General features: G+C 45.7%; 1 protein-coding gene and 1 long non-coding RNA gene across 6 annotated transcripts in view; one reads left to right on the forward strand and one right to left on the reverse strand.

Annotated features, from left to right (window-relative positions):
- Nucleotides 1-12159, forward strand: part of RIN2 (Ras and Rab interactor 2) — a 101305-nt gene that overhangs the window by 38307 nt on the left and 50839 nt on the right. For 3 of the 5 annotated variants that reach the window (XM_045529583.1, XM_045529581.1, XM_045529582.1), the window contains exon 3: nucleotides 1954-2054. In XM_045529583.1, coding sequence (XP_045385539.1) covers nucleotides 1954-2054 — 101 coding nt within the window. Of the gene's footprint in view, nucleotides 1-1953; nucleotides 2055-2110; nucleotides 2200-2294; nucleotides 2463-12159 lie in introns of those variants that run through there. The other 2 variants (XM_045529586.1, XM_045529585.1) reach the window with 2 other exon arrangements.
- On the reverse strand, nucleotides 4725-6106 carry LOC123622896. The gene is made up of 3 exons (XR_006729660.1): nucleotides 6001-6106; nucleotides 5540-5629; nucleotides 4725-4749 (listed from the first exon to the last, which is right to left on the reverse strand). It is a non-coding gene; the product is annotated as an uncharacterized LOC123622896 (long non-coding RNA).

Raw genomic sequence — 12159 nt, forward strand, 5'->3', positions numbered from 1 at the left:
TACTTAACAGGTTTATTTGATGACCGGTAAGGAACAGAATTAAAATTTAACCTGTCCAAAGTCCAACTTGATTTCCCCCTCAAGCCTAATTCTTCCCCCTTCCTCTCTTCTCAGTCAAGGGCCCTGCCATTTAATTGCTCAAACCAAAAACTTAGGAGTCCTACTGATTCTTCTCTTCCCACGACCCCCACATTCAATCCATCAAGTTATATCCATTCCTAAGTCAAATCATTCCTGAATTTTCCCCTTCTTGTCTTTCCACAGCCGCCACCTTGGTTCAAGCCACTGTCATCTTTCACTGCAGTTACTCCTAACTGGCCTTCCTGTTCCTCATCTTGCCCTTATAAACCACCTCTAGCCAGAAGCCAAGCTTGTCTTTTTCGACCATAAAACAGAAATAAATTGTCCTTCGCCTACTTCAAGCCCTCTGATGGTTCTTATCACAAAAAACTGAAATTCATGAACACTGTGACCTACCAGGCTGACGAGATCTGAGCCCTGCCTGCTCCTCCTTCCACACACCTTCCTAGCCTCTAGAACCTTCTCTCTGTGTGGAGGGCTCTTCCTTTGATCTGTTCCTGGCACCCTTGTCATTCAAAGCTCTATCACTTGCACAAAGATCTGTCCTGACGAATCCCACCCTGGTTTGAGCGGCCCCTGAGGTGTTCCCTACATCACCCTAATCTATTTTCTTTCTGGAACTTCTCAGTGCTGTGGTCTTTCTGCCCCACCACAATGTCCTCTCCTTGGGAGCTGATATCTTCTCAGCCTACTCCCCATTTGTAGTGCCTGGCATGCAGTGGGTGCTTGTAAAGTTCTGCCAAATCAATGGAGGAATAGTTGGGGTCAACATTTTGGAACAACCTCTGAGCTCAAGTGAAGTTTCTCTCCCAGAGTCTGGGCGGGATAAAAGCCACTTGAGACAAGACAACATTTATCTGTAGCTAGAACGGTGGTTCTCAAATGTTTTAGTCTTTAGATGCCCAACACTCTTAAAAATTATTGAGGATCCCAAAGAACTTGTGTTCATGTGGATTATAGCTATAGATATTTGGCTTATTAGAAATTAAAATGAAGAAATTTTTAAATGGAATTGTAAAACAATAATAGACCTATTATATGTTAATCATTTATATGAAAAATAACTACATTTTCAAAAAATACTGAGCAGAGTGGCAGCCTTGGGGAACAGCTGCTCGACCCTGGCAGTGCCTGGTAAGCACCGGTAAAGATTCTACCGAATGAGTGACTGGGTGGGCGCAAGATTTCAGACCAGCCTTCCCGGTCAGACATGGCCTCTTTGCAGGTTGTGGGTAGCGGTGAGATAGAAGAAACCTCAAGCCTTTTCCAAGAAGAGGCCGCATTTTCCCCCAGATGCCCCTGTGGCCAACCTGCCCACCTGCCCACCCCCGGTCTTGCTCAGTTCTTTCTCTTCCCTTTCCCCAACAATCTTCTCTCTTCAAAATAATGCAAAGCATAAGACAGGAATTCATTTTGTTATCTTTGCACATCAATTTGTAAGCTATGTCTTTTGAATTAGCTTATTTCTAGAGCCAAAATAATGATTATATGAATTTTAATCCAGAGAAAAAAATGAATGTTGAGGCCTGGTTTTACCAGGATTTATTTATGCCTGTCTGTATTCATGTTGAGAAAGCTAACTGGGTGTTATAGTCCTTACTACAACACTGAAACCCAACAAACTGGGTGTCATAGTCTTTGCCTTATTACAATACCGAAACCTAAGTTCTTCCCCTTTCTAAGGAGAAGCTGTCCCCTCCCCCTTTATTTTTTCCTCTGGTTAGAGGAAATTCACAGAGCCAAGATTGAAAAAAAAAGAAAGAAAGAAAGATGGTCCTCTCTGTTCCTATTGAAGAGCCTATTCCTCCCGGGCACTGTGGGCAGCCACGCCTCTCCACTTCCTGACGTCACACTATTTTTGTCTTTGAATAGCTCATTGACACAATCGCCTCAGAGATCGGAGAACTGAAACAGGAGATGGTGCGGACAGATGTCAGCTTGGAGAATGGCCTGGAACCCGCTGAAACCCACAGGTGACCAAAGACGCGCTTAGGTGCTGGGTGCGAGAGAGGGACGAGGGGAACCTCGTCAGCGACAAGGGCTGACTTTCCGGTCACTTCTCACAAGTTTGGGGACTGGGAGTATGGTGACAACACCAGATGAAATTCCCTGTAGGAGGTGGGTGTGGCTCAGGAACTAGTCGTCTGCTTGTTTATTTGAATCACTTTGAAGGCACTTGAACTTTGTACTCTCTCGATTCTTCCTGGCACCAGAACCCGGAAACCTAAAACTGTCTATGCCATATCCACCTACTCACAATGATGGAAACAATAACGCAGCGGATCCTCCGTGTGCAAAATAGAATTCAGTGTAGCCGTGTGAGTCTCCAGAAGGTTTGAAAGGGAGCAACTAAAGAGGATGGACTCGTTTTGCATTCTCAGGTCAGAGAAAACCTCAGCAGTCACCATAGCCATTAACCTGAAAAGCCATCCAGTGTTCTGGAAACTGGATGTGGTTGTAAATGGTTAGGAAGGGGAGACAGTGTGCCGTGCTGGCTAAGCGTAGTACCTGTGCACGTACTGCACGGTGTCGGAATAGGTAGCAAGGACTGGTCTTTACCTGGAGAATGAGGGTGCAAAGGTCAGGGTGGTGGAGGGAGGTTGGAGGTGATCTCTTCTCGGTCTTTGAGGCTGTAATTGGTTGCTAACAAAGATAACAGGGCATAATGGCTACAAAAAAGACACAGACACTTGGGGCCTTGGAGGCTACTTTCATTATCAGCTTCCCCCTTTTCCCAGAAAGTGGGGTGTCGAGGCTGCCTGGAGCAGTGTGAGGCTGAGATTTATGGAGTGAGTTTGTTGGGTTTGTTTGCAAGTCATGCAACAAGCAGGCGAGCCAGGTGGTTCAGGTTGTCCAGGCAAGTTTCAAACCAGCCTGACTTGTTCCCTGCCGTACATAGACTGAGGGGAGACAGCACCGTCCCAAGGAGGCACTCTGCAGCTGGAAGGTGGTGCTTTGACACACTGTCTCTGGAGGAACTGCATTCCCCCTTACCTGTGGAAATTCTCTGTGCCTTCTGCTTCCTTTCCTTCTCTATAAAATGACCGGGGTAGACCAGATGGTCCCCACGCTCCTCGCAGCACACCTGGGCATTCTGATTCCTTGATTTCAATGTCACAGGTTTCCACCAGCTAATATTTTTCCCAGAAACTAGACCCATGCACAATGTTTTTCAGTTGGAGACGCTCTGCCTCACACACATTCAGAGTAGTTCCAAATACTGTGGAACTTTAACCAGGGGATTTCTCTTTACGCTTTGCATTGTTGAGCTCAAATTTAACTGGGAGTCCAGGCTGGTGACAGCAACATACACAGGAAAGCTTTTGTAGCACTGATTTATTCCACACCCAGAACACACAGCCCTGTGAGATAGATCCCGAGCTCCGCAGACAACAGACACCCAGACGCAGAGTGACAGGAACCCCTCCTGTGCATACAAGTCTCAGCGGGTGTTAGGCTGAGGGGGTGGAGTGTTATAATAAGTTAGGGACATCCAGATCTTGTTCTCTGTCTTCAGCAGGGTGAATAACTCTATTTTTTTCCGGATTGTCACTTGTGCTTGAATGCTGTGTTGATCAACACTGAATTTGTGAGTTTTTAGGGGCATTTTGCTTTGCCTTTTGTTTTTAATTTAATGGCAAAGAAAGAGAAAAAAACAAGATGCATTGTCTTTATTTAACAATGTATATCATGAATGCCACATGCCAGGCATGTCCTAAGTGGTTCCCAGCTACTCACTTACTGCATCTTCCTAACAATCCTAGGAGGGAAAGCTCATTAGGACCCTAGTTCTGCTGATGCGGGAATTGTATGCTGCAGGAAGAAAAGGCTAATGAGACTTTGGCTACTGGGCTGGAGTCTGTTGCTGAATTTTAGAAGTGGTGACTTTGCTTCTCCATTTGGCCCAGTGGAGATGTTAGGAGAGCCAGACATGAAGATATAGAATAAAGAGGACTTTGGTTGTTTACGAAATGAAGGCAAAGGCTCGATGTGGCCACAATTCAGCCCACCACAGAGCAGCCCACAGGGGAGGGGAGAAAAGGGGGAAGCAGCCTTTGGGGAGCAGAGTTGCTTTAAGGGAAAACCCTGTAGAAGGAAGCAGCATCCTACCCACCCCCCCACCGCCACCGCGGGGACCCTAGCTCTGCAGGTCTGATGCCCCAGAAGGCACCACAGTCCCCTTCCTTTGTGGCATCACTCCCCATGAGTGTGAACTGTGATATGGCCTCACCTGCCCCCACCACAGCTACCACGAAAGGTCTGTGGTTCCTCAGCTGGTCGAACACTCGGTTAAGGGCCGCACTTGCCTCCTAGGTTAGGAATCACTATTCCCCTACCTGTTTAGGCATTTGGTTGCTCCTTCGTGATCGATGCTGAGATGAGTTTGAGATTGTTAACTTTTTCCTGTGCCACAGACTCCTCAGAATAATGTTTTAAATGCATAACATAAAATATATAGCATGACATGGGAAAAACAATTATATTGAGATACAATAATCACAGTGTGTAAAATGCATGATTTCATAGCCTAGGTACTTCTTTATTAACACATGGTGGATGAGCATAAACAACATGATCTCTGTAACAGCTGCAATGACAATGACAACCTTTGAGGTTTCTGTTGGTGACAAAGTCAAAGGTCCTGAGAATACCAATGTGGTTTGTTGCCTATGTTCAAAATGGAAGGAAGTTAATTTAAAACGAGGTTAGTGAAAATAAAGATGTCACTTTTTTCTGTCCAATGGATGGTCACTTCCCACCTCCCAGCCCATCTCCTGTCAGCGTAATGTGACATGGTCTGTCTGCCCTCTTTTCTCGGAACACTGGCTTGGCGTGGCTTCTGGGACACCCCACCTGCCCGGGATCCTGTCAGCTCACCTGCTGCTGCTCTGGTCCCCTGGCTGGTTCCTCCCTGTCTCTGTGACCTCCCAACCTCTCCTCTTCCCTCTTCACACTTCTCCTTTTCTCGCTCCCACTAACCTTGTACAAATGACTTAAAAATTTCTGTGTCTCAGTGTCCGCATCATTCAAATGGGGACAATCATAGCTACCGCGTAGGGTTGTCAGAAAGATTCAGTGAGTGAAGAGCTGTAAGGGACTTAGCACAGTGCCTGACACACAGCAATAAACACTCTGTGTTGTAGGTGACATCCTAGGCCATCCCTTCCAGCCTGTGGCTCTGATACCATCTATATGGTGGTGATTCCCAACTTATATCCCTTGGCTCATCCTCTCTTTGAATCCAGAGATTTGTGTCCAACTCCCCACCCAGCCTGACCTTTGACATCACAAACTTACGAAGGCCAACACTGCAAGATTAAACGCTTGGGGTCCCTTCACAAGCCTGCTCCTTCTGTACCTCCAGTGGTGTGAGCCTTGCAGTCGTCCCCGATGCCTCTTTCTCTCATAACCCCTCCCATCCACCTCCAACCCCTGGCAGCTCTGCCCCTAAACTGACCCAGGATGGGACAACGTTGCCCCAGCACCATCGCAGCAGCCTCGCCTGGTGCTTCTGCTTCCGCCTGCTCCTCCTTCTCCAGGCTGTCACCTGAGAAGCACAGAGAGTGGACTTTCAGTTAATCTGAATCTAAGACATGTTCCTCGTCTGTTCAAAGCCTTTCAATAGTTTTCCATCTAAAATTAAAATTGTTACCATGGCCCTCAAGACCTTACAGGATCTGACTGCCCCGTCCCCCTGACACCTCCTCTGACAATCTCTTGCCCTCCATCGCTCAGCTCTGGCCCCACTGACTCCCTTGCCATGGGGCTCCTGCCTCCCAGCCTTTGTTCTTAACTATTCCCTGTGCCTGGAATGCCCTTCCTCCAGAAAGCACTCACCCTTGAGCCCTCCTTCTCCTCTACCCTTTACCTCGCTTTATGCTTCTTCATAGCACTTGTACAGACAGGACGTGTACTCACTGGCTTAACTGTGCATTTTCGGCTTCCCACGACTAGAAGGTAAGCTCCACGAGAGCAGGGGCTTGGTTTGTCCCTGGCAGCTGGGATTTTAGTGCCCGGAACAGAATCTGCCATATAGCACACACTCAGGACATATCTGTTGGACAGACGAAGGAAAGGTGCCAGGCCCTTTGGAGATTCTAAAGTTTTAGCGCATCAGAGGTGTTATGGTCTGAGAAGCGAGAAATGACCACCTAAAGGCCAAATTGAGCCAAATCAAGAGTCTTTATTAGCTGGCCAGCGACCACCCTCTGCACGGCCAAAAGTGGAAGTTCAGAGAGCAGCAGCGAGTCAGGAGAAGCTGGCCCTTTCAAAGGCAAAAACCACACTTGGAAAAACTATCTAATTGTGCAAGCACATGTACAAAAAGCCTTAAGCAAGCATTACATCATTTTCTTATCTTTGGTGTAACAGGATCTGGGCGATTTGGGCTCTGGCCACGTAGAACGTAGAACGTGGGTGTTGTAATCGCTTCACACAAAACATGGGTGCTGTAATCATTTTACGCAGCACATGGGTGTTGTAGTCACTTAGGAATTTCTGTGTTGGGGTACTATCTTGGGCAAGCAGGAGCAAGCAGGTTTTACAGAAGCAGAATGGCAGGTTAATGATTTTTCGGCTCAAAACTCACACTCTAATAAGAGGCTTCTTGCAGAAACCAGACATCACCCCTGGGCAACAACTGGGGAACACTAGCCCATGCATAAAGAAGTTAAAAAGTTGAAAATGTGTGAGACCTCAGGCTTCCCACCTAGCAAAGAATAGAGGCAAAAGTCCCTTCTCCCCAGTCTCCAGCCGAGCTCCCTCCACCAATTCTGATTTATGGGCAAGTTTAATCCTTTGCTCATAGAGTAGGAGCTGATTAAATCCACCTTCATGCCCTCTGCTAATGTTTTACCAAAGAGAAGCCCATAACCCAGGGGGAAGATGAAGGACTTCTTGTTCCTGATTATCTGCTCTCTCCAAATGTTGTTTGCTGTTTCCTCTGTCTTCCCACCTCACCCTTCCAGAGACTAGAGAGTATGGGAACACAAAGGCTTTTCACACCCCCTCCCACCCCCATGACTTCACAATCCATTTTCATTTGGGGGAAGGGGGTCTCTGAGTAGGACCACCAGGCCTGAGGTGGGCCAGTGTTCCACCCTCATCATCACCTAAACCCATCACCTCTGGGCAGAGACAAGTCTACAGATTCCCTTGTCCTTAGGCAGAATAGAGGGATCAGCAAAGCAACGTCATGAGATAGTCTCTGGGCTCAGGCTGGGTGTGCAGCATCCCTGAGGATCGCAGCTGGCCCAGGCTGTTGGAGGCTGTCGCTGCCTCTGTTGACTCCTCCTTTTCCTCCCTCCCTCGGCTGCCTGCTCGCTGGTCCACTCCAGCCCAGGCAGACAGATGCCTGGGGGGTGCCTGGGGTCCTGTATCTTCATTTCTCCTATCATGCCTCAGATTCAGACACATGCAATTCCAAAATTCCTTGGCCAGCTCTACCCAATGCTACCATGTAGCAACTGGTCACCACCGTTAGCCTCTTCTAGGAAGTTCTGAGCTTCCCAGCAGCATTTACGTCAAAACCGCACAAAGCCCAGACTGCTGCTCCCTTCACCACCCTTCACTTCCTCACTTGACTGGAGGTTGGAACCCAAGATGAGAAGAATCGTGGCTGCAGTCTGGGGAAAAGATGCCCAGAGCTTCACTTTAACAAGTCTTCAATGGGACAACTGTAACCATATTTAGCTGCTCTGTGGCCTCCTGAATGAGACCCAGCCCCACTTAGTGTTACTTTCTAAAAAACTTTCCACTGAAGTAAAACATAATTCAGCAAAAGTGCACACATAAGTATACAGGTAGATGAATTTGTACAGAGTAAACACACACTCTGATTCCTTTCATTCAACATTTTGTATAGTCTTCCATTGTGTGAATACACCACAATTTGTTTATCCCTTTTGTTGATGGATATTTGAGTTGTGTTGGGTTGTAAAGTGGTTATTTATTCAGCTTTAGTAGATAGTGCCCACCGGTTTTCCAAAAATGATTCTATCCATTTGCACTTCCACCTAAAGGGTATGAGAATTCTGGATGCTCCGTTCTCACCTGCACTTGGTAGTGGCTACTTTTTCATTTTGGCCATTTGGTTGCTGTGTTGACTTGGAGTTTCTGAAGCTGTGATGAATGAAGGCAGGCAGGAGTACCTGTATGTTGTGTCTCAAGTATTTATGTCAGTACTGTGGGGCTCAGGAATGGGACTCTTTAGGCTTGACAGAGTCATATTTTTCACCTAAGTTCAAGGCTAAAGTCTGAGCTCATGCCATTTCACTGGGTGGTATTTATGGAAACTGAAGTTATGGAAAGGATTATTTGAGAGGAGGAAATAAAAAGTAAAATCTAAAAGTTATGAGAAAACTGTAAATATATATGTACCTTTTTATTTACATTTCTGCTTTTGAATTTTCTATCTAATAAAATTACAGCAGAAAAAAACTGGCAATGAATTCTCCCCACTTCTTAAAGTATTTTGCTTTACTTTGTTCAGTACTTGTATGCAGAAATATTTAGCATCCCATGAATTGATTTGGCCAAGCCCATTAGTCACATTGTAACTAAATGCACCTAAATATGATATATCTATTTTTGGAGTTTAAGTTCTGCTTTCAAGCTCAGAATACATCCTCATCCAATGCAATTTCTCATATTTAAAAATATATATGTCCTCAACCTTAGTGACTTCCAACATGGAATTCAATGTCACTTGAATTTACTCCATTGTACCTTCTGTTCTTGAAATGGCAGATACCAAGTGACTATGCTTCATTGATTTATACCTGATTTGGCTCTGCTGCAGATTTTGGAGAACATATTTGTGAGGTCATTAAGAAGCAAGTGCAAGCCACTGGATGCAAAATCACTTTGCATTTTGACTTCCTACAGAATATCTATGTCGTGCACAGTGTTCACCAGCAAATCAAATATTTTCCTCCCTTGCCATGTCTGGACACCTGCCTATACCTCAGGCCATTGGCTCTGGGCTCTGGGCTTGGGGCAGTTCCCCAGCATCTGTGAGCAGCCTCTCCTAGAACCAGTCACACTTGTAAGAAAGATTGCTTTTTCTCCTTACTGTGAGTTCCAGTCCAGTTCAGCAGAACACAGAAAGCTCACAATCACCATTTGCTGCAGAATATTGGGCATATCTTGCAGTATCTTGGGCTCCTTGATAAAAAAGCGTTTGATGCTAACAAAGTTCATGGTTCCTTTTCAGACATTGTCTGTTTCTAAGAATTATAAGTGCGCATTTCCACTCATTTCTGGACATTTAGTCATTGCCTGCCTGTTCTCCTTCTTTCTCAAAGAATATCTGATGAGAAAACAGGGTAGAGAAGCTCCCTGACTTGGGTCGAGATTGCATTGAGAAGGACAATGGAAAATCCATTGTCTGAAACACCCAAGTGATACCACAGACATGGCCACTCTTTCCCTTGTGGGGCTGGGCTGGGAGGGGTGCTGCGGGGGGCATGGCTGTGTTCACCAATAGAGCAGGTCCTGCGGAGGTGTAGTTTTGCGGTAAGACATGTTCCTGTCCCGCCCACTGTGGATACTCTGCTATGACCAGTTTGATCCATTTACCCCCCCACCCCCTAAGGCATTTCCTTATTTCAAGCTACCAGGAGTGTTTTGAATATGGTTTCAAGGAATTTTATGAGGATTGACCGACCCTGCTCACTCTGTTAGCAATGTAGCAACAATTAAGTTCAACTTAAAGAAAATATTTATTGTGTAGATGCTATTTGCTAAAATACCTAGACAGTGGAGCCTCCAGATTCGCTCCACCCAAGGCAGGAAGGAATTTTCAACAAGTGAGTATTATGTAATAAAATGAGAACATAATAGAAGAGCATACCAGATGAACAGATGAGTACACTAGATGGCCTGACAGCCTCGGGTGGGAAACAGGTAATTCTAGGTCAGAGGTGCATTGGCCTTATTAATGAATGAGTTAAACAGGTGTAAGAATGGCTTCCAGATCAAAAATTCCCTAAAGAGCTGTTCAGTCTGTCTTTATTTGGGATATCTGTTATCTTTGGGAATATTTTTAAAAGGAACATTTAAGTTTTCTTTTTTTGAGTACCAACTGTAAAATATGTACATTGTGGGAAAAGCACAAGCAAAAATAGAAATAAACGTCACCGTGAAGCCATCCCTTGAGAGAGAACCCCTCTTGAAGGTTTGTTTGTTGGGTTGGCTCTTTTATTTCTTTGCTTTGGTGTGTATACTTCCCATGTTTTTGCATTACTGCACATTTATATGGTAGTTCACGCATGATTTTTAGATTTACAAGGGTGCTTTTGATCAGCTTGAAAATGCGCAGTGTCCTAGAAACTGATGCCATTTTTGTGGAGGGGTAGCATCTTCCAATTTAGTGGCCGATTCCTCTGTCAACGGTAAACTTCGGTCACATGATTTATCAGTGGCATACTCTCTATAAAGTTAGATCTGTTTTGTCTCTGCAGGCTTTGCCTTGCTGCTATATTGGCAGTTGGTTCTGCCGCAAAATATGTGCTTAGGTGGAATTCAGCTGTGAATGAGTCAAGCTAGGAAATAACACCAGTGTCGCCCAAAACAGTTGAATCCTAGAACCCGCCGATGCACGGAATGCGTGCCTTTCCGTGAAGCAGGGTGCATGCTCAGGGCTCACAGGGCATCGGGGCTGAGTCTGGAGCCCGCCTGGCTCCTTCTCCTGCCTGTTTTTAGCTCCATGGGCAACCAGGACAACAGGTTCTTTGTTCCTCTTTCTTATTTTTGCAGGAACGAATGAATGCCTCTGCCAGCGTGGACTCCATATCTGGCCTTTTCATCTCCAACTGGAGAGTCAATGAGAGAGGAAGTTCCTAAGCAAAAAAAGCCACCACATTTTCTTCCCTCCTGAAAATGGCAATACCTCCCCGGAGGCAGAAACACATTTTTGTTCCCATTTCTGTGTCCTCTCTTCCTGGTCCTGAGTAGATAGAACTGAAAAATCACCAAAGGCCCTACAACTTTTTCACAAAAACCCTCCTGCAACGTGCTTTTAGAAATCTTTTTGAGGAAGTTGGGCTTCTGTCCTCAAAAAGCAGCAGCCCTTAGACATGCAGGAATAAAACTGGTAACTCAAAATGTGTTAGTGAATCTTTTTCCTTGTAGAGTTTAGGCAGGGGGTAAGGCAAGTCCTCGAGGAATTAAAATTCCAAGTTGCATGCTGCAGGGAAACTGAACAAGTGAGAAAACAGGACTTGGAACCAGTTCTGTCAATTTCTAGCAGTTGGACCTTGAATAAGGAGGTTAACCACACAGCCTTTGCTCCCTCTCTGCTGCACATGTAGTGACCCTTACAAGGATATGCCTTCCCCCAGGCCTCTGCCCATTACTTTTTCATCTTGGGTGATGGGTCAAGGGTTTTCTCAGCTCACCTGGCAATTTCTGTGCTATGAACAGAGTGTTAGCCAGGGTTCTGCAGTACCCAGAATGGGTTTGGGCCTTCCTTGTTCTCCAGACTAATATTACAGAGGAAGGGTTTCATTCAGCTTCAGAATTCTAAAGAAATGTTTTTGTGTCTGAAATCATTGGCCATCAACTACTAGGTATTTATTTTTATTTTTATTTTGTTTTTAATATAGAGACAGGGTCTCGCTCTTGCTCAGGCCAGTCTCGAACTCCTGAGCTCAAGCGATCCTCCTGCCTCAGCCTCCCAGAGTGCTAGGATTACAGGTGTGAGCCACCGCGCCCGGCCAACTACTAGGTATTTCTGAAATTGAAGTTTTTCTGGAAATTTTTTGTTTGCTCTATGTGTGTATGTGTTTAACAAAAATTGTAATTGGTCCTTGTGCCAGAGATTTATATTAGATGGATGTCTTCGGTATGGGCTGTTATTTTCTACACAAGAGGCCTCTTCTACTAACATTTTTGCAAACACCATTGACCCCAGACCTACCACCTCTCTTCTCCCAGCCCCAATAAGCCCTTGCTTCATCTTCCACCAAGCCAGGCGTCTTGGCCACTGCTTGGCACTTGGGGTATGGTTGCTTTCCCTTTGACACATGGTCAAGGACCTACTGCTACAAGAGCAAGACTATGGTGGACTCAAAACTC

The sequence above is a fragment of the Lemur catta genome, chromosome 17, assembly GCF_020740605.2.
Source record: "Lemur catta isolate mLemCat1 chromosome 17, mLemCat1.pri, whole genome shotgun sequence".
In the NCBI taxonomy this organism is placed as follows: domain Eukaryota; kingdom Metazoa; phylum Chordata; class Mammalia; order Primates; family Lemuridae; genus Lemur; species Lemur catta.